This window comes from Pseudorasbora parva, chromosome 1 (genome assembly GCF_024679245.1).
Source record: "Pseudorasbora parva isolate DD20220531a chromosome 1, ASM2467924v1, whole genome shotgun sequence".
In the NCBI taxonomy this organism is placed as follows: Eukaryota; Metazoa; Chordata; class Actinopteri; order Cypriniformes; family Gobionidae; genus Pseudorasbora; species Pseudorasbora parva.
This window is the reverse complement of record NC_090172.1, coordinates 18,136,669-18,160,892: the sequence shown is the minus strand read 5'-3', so window position 1 is coordinate 18,160,892 and position 24,224 is coordinate 18,136,669. Positions and strand designations below refer to the sequence as shown.

Sequence of the window (24,224 nt, the reverse complement as noted above, 5' to 3'; positions counted from 1 at the left end):
AAAAAGCTCAGTATGCATGAAACAGCATTTCCCCAGGCAGATGCATACACCGGTATAACTACTTAACTATAGGGCCAAAATGTATAAACATTTAAAATGCAATAGCATAGGAAGGAACTCGAACCTGTGGTTATCAGAGAAGGCCCTCTATGAAGAGCTGTCCCACGCAATGCCTGTTTAAACTGCACCACTCCGCGCACCAGGTTCCGCATTTTGGTCCACATGAAGAGTCCGCTACGGTTACGGCTTGGCCAATGACTTTCCAGGACAGCCTAGACAAAGTGCATTCATTGACAGGTTAGGAGTAACCATGACAAATTATTTCAACAGGGTAACACATTGACATTTGTAATGCTACCTTTCATTACAGCAACATGACCAGATCATTATGTAAAGTATGTTAGATTGAAGATTTAAAGGCGTATTCTTTTATGTGATATCGAAAACATTAGAATTTCTAAACTCTTGAGTGTATAATAACCATTAACCTCTGGCAATGAGCATTCATGAAATTGTCTGAAATACACCTTTTCAGATTGTTGAATTAATATATCTTTTAATAAATCTTGAGTTTTGCATGAATATACCTTCAAGCTCAGAGGCACCAGAGGGAATCACCACAATACACTTTGTAATTTGACTTTTAATTCATCACTGTTTTCTCCAGAATGACTGTACAGCCAAAGCTAATTTTGTTGCAGTATTGTCCTGTTTGACACTGTGAAGCTGCTTTGACACAATCATGATTGTAAAAGCGCAATATAAATAAAGTTGATTGATTGATTGATTGATTGATTGATTGATTGATTGATTGATTGATTACTTGTAAAACATTACTGAGGCATCGGGCTTTATCTACATCTACAAATCAACTGTTTTTTATGGTAAACTCATATTGCTAGCTAAAAAAATTGTATTATGTGTACTTAAAGATACTATGATAAAACAATACCATGCTTTGCAGTGTCAGTATGTAAGGGTGCAGTGGTTTTCACTGTGCTCTGTGGTGTAGTGTTATAGTGCATGTTAAGTAAGAGAGTGTTCCTCACCTTATTGTAGTATCCATAAGTAATAGCATTAGGTTCAACTCCAGCCTTTTTCATCTCCATTAAAACACGCACAGCCATGACGGGCATCCCGCACAGACCACACAACTGCATCACCACACGGTAACACACCTGTTGAACACATTGGTTATGCTGTAGGACCAGACCAAGGTCTACAGACACGGGTCATTCTTTTCAGAAATACATGATTTATGTATTTTTTTTTTTAAATATGTATTTGTTACATGTTATTTCCTTAAAGAACTGTGCAAGGAAAGCACTCAATATATAGTCTTAGTCTCAGATCTTAAGTTTTGTATTAGCAACTGTTTTGAGATCTAAGCACAAACGGACAGTACTAAATAAAGATATATTTACAATAGACCACCTCAGATCCAGGTCGCAGTTCATTTAAAACATGCAAAGAGTATATAAAAGCATTCCAGATATGATCTAATTTACTTAAACAAAGATTTTTGTCAAATATTTTATCCATGCACCTCATCGAGCACCTCCACCTCAGAGCTCCTCATCTTGAGCAGAACATTGAAGGCCTGCTGCATGGAGCGGGGTTTGGACTGGGCTGTACGCATGCTGGCAGGAAGACAGATGAACCACAGACTGTAGCAGTGACTAAACAGACACTTTGCCCACTGGGGTGGATTGGAATAGAAGCGTTTTGCCAACTTATAGGCCATTTTGATTTCCTGTGTGGGGAAAAAGTTTTAGAGTTTCAGACACCACAAAGGGCTATTAAATGGGAATCAATTGTTAAATAGCTTTTAGGAGTAAGAAATAAAACTAATCAAATCCATGTACCCAGTTTTGTGTACCTCGGCAGCATTTTTCTAAATAATAATAATAATAGGTAACACTTTATTTTAAGGTTCAGTTATTAACTATTAACTAGTTGCTTATTAGCATGTATATTACTAGGATATTGACTGCTTATTAGTACTTATAAAGCCCATATTAATGCCTTATTCTACATCCCTTAATCCTATCAATCAATTAATCAACTTTATTTATATAGCGCTTTTACGATTGTTGACGATTGTTTCAAAGCAGCTTCACAGTGTTAAACAAGACAATATTGCAACAAAACAATATTGTATATTTAGTTGAATAACTTGGATCACAATTTTAGTCTCCCAAACTGAGCAAGCAAAGCCAAAAGTGGCAAAGAACCAAAACTCCATCAGGGCATGATGGAGAAAAATAACCCTTGGGAGAAACCAGACTCAGTCGGGGTGCCATTTCTCCTCTGGCCTATTATTAAACAGTCTATAATTTTTATTCTAGCAACCCTGCAAGTCATAAATCAAATTAGATAGGAATATTCAAAATTTTGGGTATCGCGCAAGAAACAGGTTCATTTAGGATTGCGCGTCGATTACACAAGAATATGAATACTTGAAAGATCGTTTTTTTAGTTATTGCTCCGGGTTTATTGAGGATGACGTGCCTGTGAGGCAAATTCAGAGGAGAAACCAATTGACACGGACTCAGCAGACACTGCAGGATGAGCTGGTCATGTCCAGATGCAGGTCCACCATCCGATCCGGAACACGGCCTGGATCCGGCCAACTGCAGTAAACCAGTAATCCTACCCAATACTTAAACTTAAAGCAGCACATGGCAACTTTTGCTCTCGGGGTCCCCCTATAGTTGGGAAAAAATAATGTCCTCAACTACTGTCGTAAGCTCTGTCATCCTACAACAGGGGATGCCATCGCGCATGCATTTGTTGAAATGACAGCCCTGAACTAGTAATGCGCGGGTCGTCTCATAACCCGCGGACCCCGTATGTCTATTTAATGGTCGCGGGAGCAGGGCGGGTTGTAAAAATATATACGTTGGTGCGGGGCGGGTCAAAAAACTTCATAAAAGAGTCCCCGCGGGTTGGTGCAGCACTAACAGTTAACTTACCCTGAACACTGCAGAAGGAGTTCACATGCAGGTGTTCTTATGGCGTGTGTGAAATGTCGCTTATGTCGCGTGTAAAATGTCTTCATCCCAGGTACAGTCAGTGGCATATGTTTCAGCATGTCATATGAATATAATTTCATGGTTTTTTCTTTTCTTCAAACGCCAAATAATCACGATGCTCACGTTTACAAGCCAGCGTCATTATAGTAGTCTACTGGTTACCGTTTTACAGAATCTATATGATACTTCAATTCAATGTTTGAGTGGTAGGTAATCACCATAACTAGCATGACAGCATCGGTCGGGCACGGCTCCGTCAGCTCACGCCAACGAGCAAACGCTGGTCCAATGTTGATCCTCGTCCTGCCTTTAATCTGATCATTTTTTCGTTTCCTCTTATTGCTTCCCTCCAACAAAACCTTTTCTTTCTTATTTGTCTGTGTCTGTTCGGACATGACTATATTATCCGACGAACAAAGTTAGGCTCGCAAGGAAGTGTGGGTGTTGGTGGAAGAGACGTATATGCTGTAAAGCAGTCGAATTTTGTAGTTCATTTGTAAATTAGGAGTTTATTGAGGCAAAAGTCGTAGTTAATAGTGAATATGTGTTCCCCATACTAAAGTGTTACCTAATAATAATAATAATAATAATAATAATAATAATACTAAAAAAAAATTCCTTTAGTTTTGCATGGTTGGAAAACATTATAGAATTAAGCATCAAGGTTGCGCAGCTTAGTCAAATCCATTTTTTTAATGGTTAATACATATCACGTTTACTACAGATGGGAACAAATTCATATAATTTAATTCTAAATATAACAGTCACAACTGACCCTTCTCTATTCCAAGAGAAATATAGAGCCTGTTTTTAAATCAGTGTTTTTAATCACTGTTTTGATCCCGAACGAGCCCCCAATTGTCATGGGCAAGAGTCCTGACAGTAAAATATTTAAAACTTAATTCTTAAAGGGTATCTCAAAAGAGCACACAACCAGATACATAGCAACAGCTGTGTCTGGGTAAGTTATTAAAGGTCTCATAAAGGTCATGGATTCAGCTAGATACTAAGTCTTACATGTCAACTTACATGCATTAATAATTTAACAAATGACTAGTTGTTTAGTGAGGTTGTGAAGTTTATTTAAAATATTTTAATGAGGCATCTATGTACACATTTTAATTAATCTTCACTTCCGGTTCTGGAGAGGATGCTGGTGCACGTTTGGCTGCTGCTTCTCCTGCCGTATCTTAGTTGTTTATTCTTTTATTTCATTTTAAAGTCTTCTGAATCATTTTAAACTCCTTCGAGTCTCAACTTGCTGCTGGACTTCTACATATTTACCTGATCTGAGCCAGTTTTGCAAAGTGTTTTCCCCCTGGTCTGTCTGCTGCTGATTTGTCATCTGTTTGCCGTGATTCACCTGCACTGTCTCTGCTGACTGTTACTACTGTCTCTGCGTGAGATCAAAAGCTGGAGTTGCGTCAAGCTCTCTGTGTGCAGTGGCTGTATAACAACTCATGAATGTCATCATGCGACTGATCACCTGGATTATCGCTGTCTTCATTTTATCAGGAACCAGCGTTAAGCAGTGGACCGAACTTCTGGACATTACCATGCTGAGGTACTCTCTCTCTAAACTCTTATCTCGGAGTCATCGCGGCCGTCCAGACATCAGTGTCATACAAACTTTGCGTTCCATGCAGCTCCTCCGCCGGCCTAGTTACAATCATAGAGGCTCTCGTCTCAGAGTCGCTCTACTGCCGGCGCTGGAGTCACTGTACTTTGGCCGAACTGCAGGTGCTCGCTGCGTCGTACTTCTGGTTGCCGTGGAATCAGCCATGGTAACCTACGCTATCCTGAAGTGCTATCTCGGAGACCCGCGACGAACGCGTGCTGTAGCACTATATGACTCTCTCACTTCAAAACGAGGTCAATAAACAATAAAATGGCACTTATCACTGACACTATCCTTGACAGGAAAATTGACATTCTTTGTCTCAGTGAAACCTCAGTGATCTTAATTTGAACACGTGTGCCCCACCTGGATATAAATATATTGACGTGCCTCGAGCTTCCGGTAAAGGTGGTGGCTTGGCTGTGATATTTGCATCAAACTTATCAACTCGATGTTGTTGATGCTCCAACTGTTTCATCATTTGAATGTCTGGTTTTTAAAGTCAATAGTGTTTCACCTGTTCTTGTGCTGCTCATTTATCGTCCACCAAAACCAAATCCTTTATTTTTTTCTGAGTTTACCGAGTTGCTTACACTTCTTAGTCCACTCTGTCCGTCTATGGTCTTGACTGGTGACGTCAATTTCCATATTGATAATCCACATTGTGTCAAAACTGCTACCTTTTCGGACATTTTGGATGGTTTTGACTTTAAACAGCATGTTACTTTTCCGACCCATAGGCTGGGCCACATATTGGATGTGGTATGTTCTGGTGGTATTGGTATCCAATCTCTGGATAGTTTTGACATGAGTATAAGTGACCATAGACTTATTACCTTTGACATAAAGGTTATGTCTTCACTATCCATTTCTGAGCATATTATGAAAATTCGCGGGATCAAGCACATGAACTTTACTCTTTTTTCGACTTCTGTCTCTGGGCTTCCCACTACAAACTCTGTTCAGCACTATAATTACATGCTATCTTCCCTTCTGGTTGAGTCTGCACCTGTGCGAGAACAGGTTGTCACTTTTAGGAAACCCTGTCCATGGTTTACCCCAGATTTACGTTTAATGAAAGCTGCTGGAAGGAAATACAAAAAAATCTGTCTTGACGGTACATAGGCTTCTTTACACACAACAACAGTCTGTTTACCATTCTGCTTTGAATACTGCACGGAAAAACTATTATTCAAGCATTATTGGTAACGCTGCAACTAATGTTTAAGATTTAGGGTATATATAGCTCTTTAAACACCGTCGCTCAACTTGAGCTAGTTGATACTCAGCCTTCAAATTCCCCAATCACTACCTTTTCGAACTTTGTAACGGTCGGAGATGATTTTATTTTAAGTACAGTGAAGTCCATGAACTCTACTACCAGTATTTTAGATCCGGTTCCCTGCTCGGTTATTATGAACTGCCTCGCATCAATCTGCTCTTTTATGACTTCAATTGTGAACTTATCATTGACTTCTGGAATTGTTCCACCAGAACTAAAAATAGCTGCCATTACACCAGTCCCTAAGAAGACTGGCTGTGATGTTTATGATTTGTCCAACTACAGGCCTATTTCTAACCTCCCATTATTGGCTAAAGTTCTTGAGCGTGTTGTGGCTACTCAGTTAAATAATCACCTAGCACTGAACAGTCTATTTGAAGCTTTTCAATCTGGGTTTCGAAGAGGACATAGTACTGAAACCGCTTTAAATAGGGTCGTAAATGATCTCCTTATTGTAGCTTATTCCGGTGCATGCAGTATTTTGGTCTTATTAGACCTCAGTGCTGCTTTTGACACTATATGTCACTCTATTCTGCTGTACAGGCTGGAAAATTGGTTAGGTCTTTCTGGAGCTGTGCTTAATTGGTTTCGGTCCTATTTAACAAATCGTGCCCAGTTCGTTGGCTTGGGTAACTACAAATCAGATACCGTGCCTGTTCAACAGGGAGTTCCTCAGGGTTCAGTACTGGGTCTAATTTTATTTAACATTTATATGCTTTCACTTGGGCAGATCATCAGGAAATATTGTCTTGGGTATCACTGCTATACGGATGATATGCAGATTTACATCAACACTAGTCCTGATGTTCATTGCTCATTAATAGCTTTGCAAAGCTGTCTAGCAGAGATCAGGATTTGGATGCAGAATAACTTCCTGAAGCTGAACGGTTCCAAAACGTAATTAATGCAGATTGATACAGTGGCGGCTACTCGTAAAGCCGAGCAGATCAGTTTGATTGTTGATTCCTGCACTGTAATCCCTACTTCACAGGTGTGAAATCTTGGTGTCATTTTTGATCCACAATTAACATTTGAAGCACACATATAACATCTCTAAAACGGCATTTTTCCATTTGAGAAACATAGCTCGATTAAGACCTTTTCTCTCTTTTGCAGATAAAGAAAGGCTTATACATGCCTTCATTACAACTAGGTTAGATTACTGCAATGCCTTGTTCTCTGGACTTCCAGCTAAACTGTTGAGCAAGCTTCAGTATATTCAAAATTCTGCCGCTCCTGTGCTCACTCGTACTTCTCCTCGTGAACACATTACACCGGTTCTTTCAAAATTGCACTGGCTTCCCATAAATGTGAGAATTGATTTTTATAAAATTCTTATTTTAACATACAAGACACTTCATGGGACTGTACCTGAGTATCTTTGTAACCTCATCAGTCCTTATACTCCATCACGCTCTCTTCGCTCTGCTAACTCTCTCTCACTTCACCAGCCTTCATGTAAGCTTAAGACCATGGGGGAAAGAGCCTTTTCATACAAAGCACCCAAGCTATGGAATGTGCTTCCTCTGCCCATTAGAAATGCACCAACGTTGGATCATTTTAAAAAGTTGATTAAAACATTTGTTTGAGACTGTTTTTTTCTAATCATTTGTTGTACTGCTATTGTTGTTTTATCGTTTTTGTATTATTGTTATTTAACTGTAGCGCTTTGGGTTTAAGAAAAGCACATTATAAATAAAATGTATTATTATTATTATTATTATTATTATTATTGATTTATTTATTTTATCTGTAATATTTCTTAAAGGTGCACTATGCAACTTTCCAATGGAGGACCAAACCTGCACAAATTAAAAATAATTATTTTTTTATTTTCTGCTTTTATAAAAATATATCTTTTTAACTTTTATTTATTTTTTTAATTAAATTTAACATTTATTTTTATATTTATTTTTATATTTATGCGTTCATTTATTTTTTACATTTATTTTTTCCTCATGTATTTATTTTTACATTTATTAATCGATTGATTGATTTCTTTTTCTTTTTCAGTGTGCAACATGGAAATGAGAAGGGCGGTCCTTGTGTAGCTTCAGCACATCTTTGGTTGAGAGCTCACCACAGTCTATGAAGCTCACGCAGGCAGAATCAGACCAGCTGGAGGGCACCAATTCTAAACAAAGGCGTAGTTTGATGATGCAAAAGTGTGGTCATGTGGTCTTCACCTCACAGCCGGTGGAAAATAGGACTCGGGCAGAAATCGTGTTCATGGATGCGGTTATTAACGTTACTGTAGTGTAAAGCAGAGCAGGACCGAGTGTTGTGGAGCTGAGCATGGCCGCTGGAGCGATTGTTATATAAACACACGGCTCGCGAGTACCGAGTCGCTTTACTTTTATTATGACGAGACGGGACACAGTCGCCGGGCGCCCGCACTTCCGCTTTTTCCGGTCATGATTATAAAAAGCAGCTCTGTTTATCATATTAGATACATTTAAGTGTGTTTAAAATGATGTTATGACGTTACTCTGACGTCGCTCGGCGCTGCTGTGACTTGTTCACACTGCTAAGAGAAAAGCGCTTCTGCAGAGTAAAACTGAGGGTAACACAGATATGCTTTTTTTGACTGGCTCAAACGCTATGCTGAAACATCCCGGTCCGTAGTTAAAATAGCAATTTTCTCACAATTTACAAATAGTTGGAAACATTTGGGATATTGTAAGTCAACTGAACAAAATATATAACACTGGCCTAGTGGTTTTTGGAGATTTTACTGCAAAAATACTACATAGTGCACCTTCAACAGTTGTACTTTTAAAGGTTTGAATTTAAAATCAATGTCACATGTTTTGCCATAAGTCTTGCATTAAGACTTTTTTAGTAACTTTTTACATTTTAAGACTCCTGTGTAAATGTAATGAAAATCTGTAGTGCAAATTATAAGCTGGAAAAGTCAGAGTTTGGACCATATAATTGATCTAATTTCAGAATTTCTAGTAGTCTACTATAACATCCTGGAAAAGTCAGAGTTTAGACCATATAATTGATCCAATTTCAGAATTTCTAGTAGTCTACTATAACATCCTGTAAAATAATCGTCACCTGTTTGGTTCTTTTGGCCAGCAGGGCAGGGCTGCTGGACACACTGGCCCCTGCAGTTCTTGTACTTGGCGCTGGCCTCAGCTGTCGCGGACGATCAAACAACTCCAAACGTAAACAAGGAAAATTCTTGTAACTGTGGAAACACAGATGACTCATAATTAGAGCAGAGAATTTTTTTTAGTGCAAACATAAATCACAAAATGTTAAATAGAAAAATAAAATGTTAAAAAGTCTAGTCAGTACAGTACAAACAGAAACACAATACCACAGACAGTATACCTTTTTTTTCAGATGGTAAAAAGTCACATTGTATGAAAGTGCCACTTTTTTATGTTTTAGTTCTCTTTTATCATAATGCCACAATTAAGTAAACACAGGGTGTTCATCTTCTGAAATGATAATTTCAATAATTATGACTAGACAAATCTTTATTGACCTTTGCTCTTATACAAAATGATTATGAACGCATTATGTGAATGTCAGAGGTGAAACCAGTGAATAAAAGCATGTTGAGCATTTGCAATGTTAAGGTTGAAAATAACCTTGATGACAGCTTTTTCAGGTATTAGCAGGTTGAGACTAGAGTTTGGATGTTGTTGTATATCTGGGTTTTGCTGCTTGATTATTACTATTTTGCAGTACGTAGGCTTGCATGTAGTTACAGTGTACTTACCTAAGAAAGTACAGATTATTATAAGGTAACTAAATGGCTTAAGGTTAGGTCTAGGGGTAGGTTCAGGGTTAGTACTTAGTTATTAAACAGTTATTGTAATAACTATCATAAGTACATAGTAAGTACATGGAGAAGAGGACTGTAAAGTGCTACCTGACGTTGATATTTATGGTCCTTTTTTTACAACATTGAACATCTTACATTCTGTAGACATTTCACAAACTTAGTTACAATATGAACATCTTTGTGTCTTCCTGCTACGCCTATAATTGCAACACAACACACAATACCATGAAAACAACCTTGGAATACGGTACAGAAAACAAGGTTGCATGAGCTCTAGAGATCTCTAGAGAATGACAGAAAAGAGGGGGCTATTATATTGCAAAAAGTGCTTGGCCAGTCTCAAGGCTGAACTGTGAGTGGCAGAGAGGCACTCAATGAGTCAACAGATGCATGGAAATAGATTATGGGCTTGTGCTAATGGAAAAAGGTGCGTTAGATCTGTTTAGGGCTGAGGGAGGTGTAGGGGCAAGTGAAAGGCAGCCACAAATAAATTTCCAACAAACAATTTGCCTTGAAAATGAGTAACCACAGAGCTGCAAATAAAGGGTAACGGTATTACAACAGTTACTGTCACATGCCTGTCCTGTCTTGTGTGCAAATGTGGGTTTTGTCAGTATGGCCATTGTGCTTCTTTCATTGTCTCATCCCTCCCCCCTTGATATCTAATTAGTGTTTGATTTCTCCCACCTGTGTTCCCTCGGTCCCTGCCTCATTTGTTCCCTTTTATAAGCTCCTAGTGTTTGTCAGTCTTTGTCGGATCATTGTACTGTCTACGTCTCCCGTTCCCCTGTGACTTCTGTTGGTATGTTTTTGGTTTATGTTTTATTATGTTTTGCCCCCTCGTGGGTGTTTGTTTTGTATTTATGTTTATTTCTCCAGCCACAACAACCATTATACTTCTGTAATGCTGGAAGAACCTCAGATACTTTGATGTTCAGAACAGCAAATTAACAAACTATCTCCACATCCCGCAGTGAAGATGCAAGAAAACATCTTTCTCTCCTCGCCTTTCTTCTCATTAGTTCTCCCCCACTTCCTTCCCTTCAATTGGTTTACTCAAAATAGTTAAAGCAAAATATATTGTTCTGCTTAAATGCACGTGATTGATTTTTTACAGAATGATCATCATTGTAGCCTAAATCATAATAAAGACTTGATAGTTTAGGGATACTTTGGCTATTGCAAAATATGTGCCTTTTCAGGCTCTTGCAAGCAAATTGCCTCATGTTCCCTAAGAGGGTGTGAACTCCCCAGGTCTAAGATCCTATTGCAAATTCCAACTGCTAGTTCAAATCTCCATTAGGAAAAATACATCATTTACCTGACTAATAAATTGTGTTGTGTCATGATTTATTCTCTGACTGGTGTTACTACAACTGTCTGACCATTCAATTAAGTCTATTAAAAAATCAGTAGTATTATTGATTTGACAGATACTATGAGAACAAAAGTTAAATTAACCGAATTCAGCTGGATGAAGACATTATTCGGTCAATAAGTACACTCAAATCTGTACTAAACTCACAATCCTAACCTTCCTATCCTAACCAATTTTTATACCGAAATCCCAGATGGCCAAACAGTGATTCATCCTTTACAAATCATTAAACCATTTTTGTTGAGATTCATCAAAAAGTTGAGATTTGATAGTATACATTGCTTTATATGAGTGTTGTGGGATTATAAATTTAAGAATATGCTTAAGATTTGTTGATTTTTATGGAAGCCTATTTTTGCCATTAAATAAAAAAATGAAAAGAGTAATAGCAACTTTTTATCTCAGAATTATGTTTTTTATATATCTTAATTGCCTTGATATAAAGTCAGAATTCTGAGATATATATATATATATATATATATATATATATATATATATATATATATATATATATATAGAATAAATTGCACACAATGAGGGCCAGTACAAGCTTAATTGCCACTCTAGGCAAAACACCGTTGCGCACTTACAATTAAAGACGATCTTTGAAATGCGTGAACCTAGAGATTTTGTTAATTGATAAAATTATACTATTTAAAAATATGAAACTAAACAGGTCTACATGTTTTAATGGCTACAACAAGTATACTAGGCTACAGATTAATTTTGTCTGAGCAGGATTTGAGCGTGCATCGGTAAGTGGTTCATACTGGTCCGCTTCGCTCGCATGCTCTGGTAAGGTAGGCAGGTTTTTCATGTTTTATGTCCTGTCCCTATGCAGGCTCTTTTATTGTATATGACAGTTTAAACAGCTTAATAGCGCCCTTTTAAAAGGTTTAATGCAGGCCCTAGTCCATTGCATTGCGATTGCAAGAAGGATTAATTAATGTGCAGTCAAATGTCCCGGTGTGTATGCTGTGTAAATGAGTGTCCTCACCAATATGCTTGTTGTAATTGATTGATAACTTTAAATAGGGAATTTATTTTTCGCCAATAGGCACGGGACGCCCCTGATTATGACTATAAAAAATTAACGTTCAGTTTCCCCTTCTTTTAAAATATTTTCTTGTAAACTCAACAAAAACATCTGTCTTTGAATAAAACAAATGTGGGGAAAATAGCTCTTACGATGACGATGAAAATTTGATGTATCGTTCAGCCTTAATATAATCACTAAAATTATTTTATATGACAAAAAACATTGTAGTTTAAACTTAGTTTTGTTTAATACAAAAAAATTGTAAAACTGTAATTTACTTGTTAAATGTGGTCAGCATATCTTGGGCCTCATTTGCATTCGTGACAGGCCGCAGGCTGAGAACCACTGGTGCAAAGCATATTAATTTTTTGCTCTGGTACTGAACCTGGTTAGCCTGACAAGCCAGACCCACATCAAGATGTTTGGTCTGGAAACTCAGAGGCTAGAACCTGGTATTATGACTCATGGGATTTCAGTGACATTGCTACTGAAATGTTGGTATTAGGACAACCCTATGTGTGTGCACCTGTATTTGGGAGGGGGGTCAGGACCATCATCCGGAGGGGGTTCAGGAGGCATGACGAAGACTGTGTGCTCGCTCTTCTGCGACTCATCTAGTTCCATCAGCCTGGTGTCCTCAGATGACTCACCTTCGACCTGTGCAATGCAGTTACAGTTAACATTATAGGTTCTGTCATTTAATATGTCTAATTTACAACTTTCAAAAGGGTATTATGCATGAACCTCCCGTAATGTTTTTAAACCATAATGTGTTTGCTTTTTTGCTTTTCCTTTTAACAAAGCATTTTGGCTTGTGTTATCCATCAGCCTGCAGACAGTTCTTGGAACTTTCCATTACTCTCTCCATATTATTCCCATGCTAAGAGTGTTTAGATACATGATGTGCCAATTCAGCCAACAGCAGATGGCAGAGTAAATTATTTACTCCACTTAACCAGTTGCTCAGTGCATGAAGAGTAATGGCCATCTGTTCCAACATTTCCTTTAACTGTAGATCTAAGACTAAAACTTCCCTTCCAAAACAGCTCTGAGGACAGTAAAACAGAGGCCACATTCATCATCAACTCCATCTGCTGCCATCATAGTTTATACTCTAAACATAACCTGGGCTGTTTGTGTTTTTCTTTGCTTTGCCTTACATTGGGTGTAACAACTAATCTGATATCAAGCATGACACAGTAACACATTCCTGAAAGGAATGGCTCACCTTTGTACCCTTGTCCGGTCCTTTGTCGGAAGGAAAAAGCTGAAAGAGAGATGTGGGAAACAAATTCAATCAAAGGAAACTCTACATCCTCTGTTCTACCTATTGGGAGATAAGTTTCCTATAAGTGCTTCAGTAACTTAAATACTTCAAAAAATTTTCATAGCTAGATTTTTTATTTATTTTTCTTAAGGAAACGTGAGCGGTGCTTCCCTCTGGAAAAGTCTGTATGATGGTGGATGGTCAAGGCAGTAGCCATGGTTCTCTTTCAATGAAAATCTATGGAACCTTGCAGGTCATTTTATTATCCATCAGGCAAAAATTGTAGCATTAGCAAGTATGAGCACCAGTAATAATACCCAAGCATTTATCAATAATAACAAAAATACTTATTAGTTTATTGTATTATATTACAGAATATGATTCTGCATATGTGCAAAATTTTTTGCAAATCATACTTTTCCAATGCAGTCATCAAAGAAAGCCAGGCCGGTGTCTTTGTCACTGACAAAAGTACATTCCTCGATGAAGCGGATGAAGATCTGAGTCTTGGTGAGCTGAGAGTAAAACTTCTGATGAGCACGGTCTCTACTCTTTAAGAATCCTAAAGGAAGAGACATCCGCCTTACTCAATGACCAGTTAGACAAGCTCACTTTACACAGGAAAATACAGAGACATGTCTTCCTATGAATTTTAGTTCATGTCTTTTGAGACCATCTGTATGCAAGCTTAGTCCTAAAATGTAGTTCAACTACAGAAACAAACGGACCAGACAGTTTGGACAAAATGAGTAAAAGATAAGTCAATCAAATGCTATCTAGAATACAGACACAAACACAAGATCTAATGTTACTACACAGGGCAACTATTCTGGAACTATTATTCTGTTACCTTGCAGGTCATAGAGTGAGTCTGCAGCAGTAGCTTTATCAGAAGGTGCCTGTGTAATGGGTTTGAGGTAGGTTCGGTAGCCCTTCAGTATAGAGGCCATAAAACGCAGGAACACCTCTTGGATCTCCATCTCCAGCTCAGTCTTTTTTTTATGCCACGTGAAGTCCGCCTCGATAGGGGTCATCTCCACCGCCAAGCCTTCAAGTGCTGCACGCCGAACTTTATGGAAACAAATGCTAATTTTTAATAGGCCAAATCCTAATGATGGCTATTTTACTGGATATAATTTTCATATATTTGAGAGATGCCGCAGAGGGTAATATTTTCAGTAAATAATGAAGCGTATAATAATAAATAAGGTGAAAGGATATCTTACCAGTGGCAAGCTGCTGGTGCAGGTTTCCTAGAGAGTTGATAAGACTCTTACAGGGCTTCTTTGGGAGATTCTTCCAGTTACTGTGTCTTTTTTCATCAAACCTAAAATAAACACATTGCAAACATTAAGCATGCCTTACAAAAGCAGTAAATTCCCAAATGTTAAATTGTATAAATTGAGGGTGCTCACAAGTATATAGTGTTGGTGTCCAAGTCCACACAGACCACATCGGGTGGGGGATCATAGAGGTCAAAGTATCTAGAGTCAACGCCCACAATGAAGGGACATGGTGCATTGAGGACCCCCGCCAGAGACAGAGGGCAAAGAGGGATATATGGACACTGCCACTGGAATGGGAAAATCATCTGAAAGGAGATGATAATGATGATGATATCCTATTTATTCAATATTATTACACGGTTCTGTGGAATACTTGATTCTGATTGGTCATTCTTGCATTTCAGTGGTATGTAATTCCCAGATAACAATCACCAAAATGAATAACACACCGCTCATCCGGGTACTACTAGTAATCTTGACTGGTACCTAGTTATATGCTTAAACCTGTCGTTGACTGTCTGACGCCATCTTGTGGTGTCATGGGTTACAATGAAAGACTCCAAGGGTTTACTTTATACATTTTTTACATTTTGATATTTTTCTTACACAAATGCATCGATTCGAATCAGAAGGCCTTTATTAACCTATCAGCGCCGTGTGGAGCACGTTATTTGATGGACAGCTGCATTTTTTATGGACTTCAAAAACAGCTATAATTACTGCTTGGATTAACATTAGCCAGGCCTTTTTAAATATAACTCAGATTGTATTTGTCTGAAAGAAGAATGTCATATACACCTATGATGACTTGAGAGTGAATCATGGGCTAATTAACATTTTTGGGTGAACTTAACACTTTCAGCATTAATTTCAATATGTACAGTGCCTTGCGAAAATATTCGGCACCCTTGAACTTTGCGACCTTTTGCCACATTTCAGGCTTCAAACATAATGATATGAAACTGTCTTTTTTTGTGAACAATCAACAACTTGTGGGACACAATCATGAAGTGGAATGAAATGTATTGGATATTTCAAACTTTTTTAACAAATCAAAAACTGAAAAATTGTCTGTGCAAAATTATTCGGCCCCTTTACTTTCAGTGCAGCAAACTCTCTCCAGAAGTTTAGTGAGGATCTCTGAATGATCCAATGTTAACCTAAATGACTAATGATGATAAATAGAATCCACCTGTGTGTAATCAAGTCTCCATATAAATGCACCTGCACTGTGATATTCACAGAGGTCCGTTTAAAGTGCAGAGAGCATCATGAAGAACAAGGACACACCAGGCAGGTCCGAGATAATGTTATGGGGAAGTTTAAAGCCGGATTTGGATACAAAAAGATTTCCCAAGCTTTAAACATCCCAAGGAGCACTGTGCAAGCGATAATATTAAAATGGAAGGAGTATCAGGTCACTGCAAATCTACCAAGACCTGGCCGTCCCTCTAAACTTTCAGCTCATACAAGGAGAAAACTGATCAGAGATGCAGCCAAGAGGCCCATGATCACTCTGGATGAACTGCAGAGATCTACAGCTGAGGTGGGAGACTCTGTCCATAGGACAACAATCAGTCGTATACTGCACAAATCTGGCCTTTCTGGAAGAGTGGCAAGAAGAAAAAAGTGTTGTTTAAAGTTTGCCACAAGCCACCTGGGAGACACACCAAACATGTGGAAGAAGGTGCTCTGGTCAGATGAAACCAAAATTGAACTTTTTGGCAACAATGCAAAACGTAATGTTTGGCGTAAAAGCAACACAGCTCATCACCCTGTACACACCATCCCCACTGTCAAACATGGTGGTGGCAGCATCATGGTTTGGGCCTGCTTTTCTTCAGCAGGGACATGGAAGATGGTTAAAATTGATAGCAAGATGGATGGAGCCAAACACTGGACCATTCTGGAAGAAAGCCTGGAGTCTGCAAAAGACCTGAGACTGGGACGGAGATTTGTCTTCCAACAAGACAATGATCCAAAACATCTACAATGGAATGGTTCAAAAATAAACATATCCAGGTGTTAGAATGGCCAAGTCAAAGTCCAGACCTGAATCCAATCAAGAATCTGTGGAAAGAACTGAAAACTGCTGTTCACAAACGCTCTCCATCCAACCTCACTGAGCTCGAGCTGTTCTGCAAGGAGGAATGGGCAAAAATTTCAGTCTCTCGATGTGCAAAACTGATAGAGAAATACCCCAAGCGACTTACAGCTGTAATCACAGCAAAATGTGGCGCTACAAAGGGTTAACTTAAGGGGACGAATAATTTTGCAGTTTTTGATTTGTTAAAAAAGTTTGAAATATCCAATAAATTTCGTTCCACTTCATGATTGTGTCCCACTTGTTATTGATTCTTGACAAAAAAATTACAGTTTCATTTATGTTTGAAGCCTGAAATGTGGCAAAAGGTTGCAAAGTTCAAGGGGGCCGGATACTTTCGCAAGGCACTGCATGTTAAAAACAAATCTTCAGCAATAGATAAAGGCTTAAAGCAGTTTGGAAAGTTTTTTTTTTTGCTGAATCTTTGCATAAGAGCTAATAAAATATTTAAACTCAAGACAATATTTTGTGTCTAATTTACTTGAGAGAAGTAGCCATGTAATAAGTGGGATAATGTAGATCCAGCCGGTTGTTATCACTGAATAAACCCCTTCAGAGTGACACAAGACCCCTCTGCTTTGCGTTGGGATCCTGATCACTCTGATGGTGTTTTTTCTGCGATAACAACCAGCTGGATGTACATTATTCCTGACATATAACAAATATAAGAATATAATACATATTTAATAATATAACAACCATTTTAATTCCCTTTCCGAGCAACTGCGGTTTAGAAGAATTTACATGCGCAATGATTTTGTGCTAAATGCAATTTGCAACATGCAATTCCATCACACCACCACTGTGATAAGCAGGCTTGTGCACAATTCAGGATTGAATTGAGAATGACTCCCAAATTCCAATTTAATTCATGAATTTGAATTGATGTCAAAAACAGGATATAGAATTACGATTTGAATTAGAGGAAGCAGAATTGAAATTCAAGAAAAATTCAAAGAAATTCATAGACATGTCCATCTTGCCATAGCAGCTTCATCTGCACCTGTTGACAGAATCTTTAGTATTGCAGGAAAGATCTTCAGACTAAATGATAAAAGATCTGACGAGGTATTGAGAATTAGATGCATCAGTGTTGCTCAGTGAGTTTTGCATTGGAAATAATTATAACTGCATTTACAACATATTTGTGTTATTTTGTTACTTTGAAATGAAAATGACATTGGAACAAAACTAATTAAACAACATTGAGTTGTTGAAATGTAAGCAATTTTGAGGCTTGAATTGAGGAACTTATTTAGAGACACCATTGTTAGTTCCCAGCATGCTTTGCTTTTGTTTTTGAGTGAAGGGAAACATCTGTAAATGTATAATGTTCATTTATGTTTGACATTTGAAATATGTTCGGTTCAACATCATTTCTGTTATGTTGAAGTTTTGACCGTTACCATTGTGCAGAAGAGTAGAGCTTATGGTTAGGTTGTGATGTGAATAACTGAAGTATTATTATTATTATTATTATTATTATGAATATGAAGAATGTTGTTTTGTTCAATAAGCAATAACTTTGCTAATGCTAGTGCAATAACAAGTTTGTTTCTACTTGTGCCAGCATCAAACAATCTATTAATTGAATAACATAAAGTCAAATATAAACAGGTTATTTCCATTTACTCTAATTTATATATTTTATTCAAAGTTAACTTAAATTAAAAAAGCATATTCCACTAATATTTAATTCATCATAACAACAACTTAAATATTATGTGTAATATTGTTACCATAATTTTTTTAAGTAGATACTGTGTAATATTTTACTGTGTAGATACATGTAATGAAATTGTGTTATTAAATTACAAAATTAATGTAATTGTTGTATTACTGTGGTAAAATGTGTAATTTATTTAGTTACTAATCATATTAAAAGTAAATTGCTTTGCATTGATAAAGTAATCCAAACCACATTTATAATGGGTAACTTACTGTACAGTATAACAGTAAGTGATTACATTTCCAAAGTAACCTTCCTAAAACTGAATGTATGTGAGATTCAACACATTCTTTCTGTTTTGTGACTGTGTAATTTCTTTGATTTGCCATTTAATTCTACTTCCTGTCATTCCAATTCAACTTCCTGTGGGGCGGAGTCAATTCAATTCAAATTCCAACTAATGAATTGAATGGAGGCCAATTCTGAATTTTGCACAAGCCTGGTGATTCACATTTAGCAGCTGCTTTTATCCAAAGCGACTTACAAAAATGGGAGAGCAATAGAAGCAACAAAACAAGTAAGGTAACAACCTGCAAGTGCTGTATGAAGTCTCAGTTAATCAAGCACAGTGCACACTTTTTTTTTTTTAAACAAACAAACAGAAAATTTAATTGGATAGTTAAGTGCTACTCTTTATCGGTCAGGTGCAGGTTATAAGGGTACCTGATTCTGAATCTTTAGAATGTTCCATACAAATTAAAGCAAATGTTTTTACTTTGAAATACTGTAAAAGTATAACAGTGGGCCAACTGTTTCTTGACTTTACCCCAAAGGAATTTTGTTTTGTTTTTTAACCAAACACTCACCGCCACAACAGCTTCAGCCACTCCAGTCAGTACAGCTGGTCTCAGGGAGTGCAACAGGATCTTACTTTCCAGCAGGACAAAGTGTAGAAGTGTGGCACAGTTTTCTGGGCCCAGATTCATGAGCAGTGTACTATAGTCTGCTCCACTGAGAATGGAGAAAAGGAAGAGAGAGAATGAGAGTGTACGTAACCAAAATATCAATCGCTGATTTTACAGAAGTGGTTTTAATTGGTGATGGACATTTTTCATATTGACATATTGGCAAAACTTTTTTATAAAGTTTAGATCATTCTTCTTATAGGAAAACAGTACAATTAAAAGTCTATTATTACTCTTTCATTCACTCCAGAAGGTTTAAAAACAGAAACGTGTATTTAGATGGCATTTTTGTTATATATCAATTTGTGTGTTATTTTAGTTGTAATTTTGATTAAAGCTGCAGTCTGTACATTTTTGAGCTCTAGTGGTTGATAAACAGAACTGCATGCATCTTGTGGAAGAACACTGCAGACAGAGCTACTTCTCTCTGTTTATATCTATCACAAGTCACGCAGGGACTGTGCTCCTCCGCAGCGGTTCCTACCAGGCCATTCTGAAAAAGTCCCAATATAAACACTTATTGTAAGTGTACCATAAAGTTTCAGGGTTAGAAAAAAAGCATGGTTTGGAAAATGGATTCATGTTGTACATTCTTTATTATATAATTTTTGTAAATCTTGAACACAAAAAAAGTTAAGGACAGCAGCATTATATGATCTATTTAATGGCCCGTTCACACCAAGGACAATAACTATACTAGAGCTACCAACACAATAACATAAGTTGCAGTTATATCGTCAGCAGCTTGAAATGGTTGATTTCTTTAAAGGTAGATTTCAATCTAAAAATCATTCTGAAAGTGATGACATGATGATATCGTTCTTCCATGTCATTATCGTTATTGTTGTGATATGAATATCCCTTTTCCATTAAATTCTAATGATTATTAAAACATTATAGTTATAGTTTTCATTATAGTTATCAACCTTAGTGTAAACAGGCATTAACAGTGAAAATACTGTTCTAGGATGAACTTCTGATTAAGTGCTGCCAATGTAATTTCGGTGTTTGGAGTTTGCTCCATGTCATCAGTCATTTGTGAATAGTTATGTATTGTGTAAAAGGTACCAGGATTACTGGCTATGACTGCACAGACAAGGTTAATAAGCAATTTTATCATGTTAACTGTCTCATGTTAACATGCATAATGTTTCATTCATAAGACTATATTAACATGTACAGTAGGCCTATTTTAAAGTCTACACTCATGCAATGTCTTGCCCAACAGTCTTCTCCCAAATCATTTAATGTGTTAAAGCAATGCTTTTGATAGAATTTAAAGGTGCCTTACAGGAACTTCAGTGGCAGGCCCAGTTCTACGGTGCTAAGCACCCTCAAATGCAAGCAAAAGCACCCTCAGTTGATACTGTAATAATGGTAACACTTTACAATAACGTTCATTAGTTAACATTAACAAAGATAAATAAATGCTTTAAAAGTGCAGGTCATTACTAGTTCAGTTATTCTGGAACTAGGTCTGTTCAGTGGTGGAGACACTGGGGTGGGGACTGACATCTGATTGGCCACACTGGGTGCCACCTCAAAATTTGATTTGCTACTGGCAGTTTAATGTTGACTGACATTTATTTTTATCTCTTGTTGAAAGAGGCATTTATATGTATGGCGGTGTAATTGTTAATTTTAACATTAAATATTAAGAGAATATTTGTGTTGGATAGAAGATACAAAATAATATGACTAAAGGGGTTCTCGCACTGTACAAAAACCAGAGCTGTTGAACATTCTGTGGTGCCACTCACAGTTTTCCATTAAATTATATTACATTATTTTTGTCCCAAATCATTGTTAATGTGCATAATGATTTCACTCTAGGCTTGAGGTTTTCAATGGGGTTCAGGTCTGGAGATTAGGCTGGCCTTGACAGGTTCTTAATCTGGTGGTCCTCCATCCACACCTAGATCGACCTGGCTATGTGGCATGGAGCATTGTCCTGCTGGAAAAACCAGTCCTCAGAGTTGGGGAACATTGTCCGAGCAGAAGGAAGCAAGTTTTCTTCCAAGACAACCTTGTACGTGGTTTGAGTCATGCATCCTTCACAAAGACAAATCGGCCCGATTTCAGCCTTGCTGAAGCACCCCCAAATCATCATCATAATAATAATAAATTGTATTTATAATGCACTTTATATTAAACAAAATCTCAAAGTGCTACAGAATTAAAAAAACAAAACAATCAACAACAATAAATAAATAAAACTGAAAAATAAAATAAAATAAATTAAACAAGTAGCAAGTCAATTAAAAGCTCTGCTAAAAAGGTGGGTTTTAAGACCACGCTTAAAAGCATCTATAGTCTGTGGAGTCCGCAGGTGGTCAGGGAGAGCATTCCACAGACTGGGGGCTGCAGAGCAGAATGCCCGATCCCCCATAGTACGGAGATTGGCTGTGGGAGTTTTGAGGCGATACAGCGAAACAGAGCGGAGGTTACGAGTGGCTGTTTGTGTGGTGAGGAGTTCCTTGAGATAGGAGGGAGCATCACCATGGATGCACTGGTGGGTAAGGAGAGAAATCTTGTACTCGATCCTGAACGACACGAAGCCAGTGGAGTGATTTTAGAATGGGGGTGATATGGTCGTATTTGCGCACCCTCATGAGGATCCTAGCAGCGCTGTTCTGAATACACTGCAGCCTCTGGAGATTTTTGCTAGGGATGCCGATAAGGAACACATTGCAGTAGTCCAGCCTGGAGGAGATAAAGGCATGGACAAGCTTCTCCGCATCAGCCAGTGATAGAATGGGACGAAGTTTGGCAATGTTTCTGAGGTGGAAGAAGGAGGTCTTACACAGGTGTTTGATGTGCGCTTCAAAAGTAAGCTGTGATTCCATTCTGACCCCCAGATTGGTGACTGAAGTGGAAAGAGGAATGACCTGATCAGAGAAAGCAATGCTGGTGATAACGGACTTCTGGACCTGAAGTGGAGTGCCGACTAGGATAGCTTCAGTCTTGGAGCTGTTTAGCTGCAGAAAGTTTTGCTTCATCCACGCCTTTATCTCATCCAGGCAAGTGATCAAAGTGGATGGTGTGAGGTCAGCAGAGGGAGATGAACTTGTCCTAAAGTAAAGTTGAGTGTCATCAGCATAGCAGTGAAAAGAAATCCCATGCCGGTTGATGAGACGGCCAAGGGGGAGTATGTAGAGTATGAACAGGGTGGGTCCGAGCACAGAGCCTTGAGGGACACCGCAGGTGACATTGTGTGACAGGGATGTAGCTTCTCCTAACGCAACATATTCAGTTCTCCCAGTGAGATAAGAAGAAAACCAGTTGTGGACCGAGTCAGAGAGACCAATGGTGAAATGTAAACGGTGAAGGAGGATGTTATGGTCAACTGTATCATCACCGATCCTCAACCAAATTTCACAGTGGGTGCGAGACACTGTGGCTTGTAGGCCTCTCCAGGTCCTAGTCTAACCATTAGACGACCCGGTGTTGGACAAAGCTGAAAATTGGACTCATCAGAGAAGATGACCTTACTCCAGTCCTCTACAGTCTAATCCTTATGGTCTCTTGCAAACCTCAGCCTAGCTCTTCTTTTCTTCTCATTGATGAATGGCTTTTTTCTAGCTTTGAACAGAACAGTAACCGCCCTCGCCGTGCACTTCACCCCAGCTTCCTTTTGCCATTCTTTTTGTAGGTCACTTGATGTCATCCTACAGTTGTTGAGTGACATTCATGAGTTAATGGCCATTCTGGTCAGTGGAGAGTCGTTTTTGCCCTCTGCCGGTCTGTAGCTTTGTTGTCCACAATGTCTGATGCTTGACCTTGTTCTTATGAACCACCATCTTTGAAATTCTAAAAATGGAAGCAACCCCACACTCACTGTATCACTCTGCCAGTAAAGCCAGAACTGAACCCTTCTTTTCCTCACTCAAAACTTTCCTTTTCAACTTTTTGGGCATGGTCAATAGTTGTTTTTTGATTCCAATTACTTTTGAGGTTCTACTAGCAATATTTTTGCCATCCAGATGGTCCTAATGCAGGAAGATAGTGATGACCACAGAAGTGTTTTTTTTAATATATATATATATATATATATATATATATATATATATATATATATATATATATATATATATATATATATATATATATATATATATATATATATATATATATATAATTTTCCTTATATATAGGGGAGCACTGTGAATACTTTCTGGATACACTGTAAGTGGTCAGAGAAGACCATTGTCAAAGCCATGTTTCTTTTTATTTCGCCCATACAATGGAAGTTAAGGGACAACTCCGGGGAATTTTTAAGTTTATCTTGATTGTTATACCTTTGTGAGTACAGACTATAAAAAATAAATAAAAACTAACCGGATTGGTGCTTGCAACACGGAGTTATTACAGTTAATGCCCAGAGCCCCCACTCAGCTAAAATGGCAGCTTTGGGGGCATAGACATAAAGGGTGTCTTTGTGCCTCTTAACAGACACAAAATGCAATTAAAATGTCTGTCCAACATGAACAGGACGCTTACATGACAACGAGATGAGTTTAGCCATTGTTTAAATTCATCTAAACAGTTTTAGACGGCTAGCTGTATCTCGCGCAGTCCCGTGGGAACTCAGCGGTAGCCGGAAAACAAGGCAGATAGTCCAGTTGGGAGGAGTTTCGTGTGTGTAAAGCATGATTATTTTATTACTGCACATCTTTCCTCAAGCTGTGTGTGCCCAAACGTAAGGATAAATAAAGTTTACATTACCTCCACAGTGGTTGCACCTGTCTTCGACCACGGAATGGCATTTTTCTTCAACCG

The 24,224-nt window shown here is 38.0% G+C and overlaps 1 protein-coding gene across 2 annotated transcripts in view; it reads right to left on the bottom strand.

Annotated features, from left to right (window-relative positions):
- dennd4c (DENN/MADD domain containing 4C) overlaps positions 1–24,224 on the bottom strand; it is a 122,626-nt gene that overhangs the window by 24,099 nt on the left and 74,303 nt on the right. For both annotated transcript variants that reach the window (XM_067431569.1, XM_067431635.1), the window contains exons 9-19: positions 19,347–19,491; positions 14,837–15,012; positions 14,648–14,748; positions 14,272–14,490; positions 13,838–13,983; positions 13,383–13,421; positions 12,681–12,811; positions 8,999–9,131; positions 1,547–1,753; positions 1,050–1,178; positions 125–272 (exon numbers count right to left, since the gene is read on the bottom strand). In XM_067431569.1, coding sequence (XP_067287670.1) covers positions 125–272; positions 1,050–1,178; positions 1,547–1,753; positions 8,999–9,131; positions 12,681–12,811; positions 13,383–13,421; positions 13,838–13,983; positions 14,272–14,490; positions 14,648–14,748; positions 14,837–15,012; positions 19,347–19,491 — 1,574 coding nt within the window. The remainder of the gene's footprint in view (positions 1–124; positions 273–1,049; positions 1,179–1,546; positions 1,754–8,998; positions 9,132–12,680; positions 12,812–13,382; positions 13,422–13,837; positions 13,984–14,271; positions 14,491–14,647; positions 14,749–14,836; positions 15,013–19,346; positions 19,492–24,224) is intronic.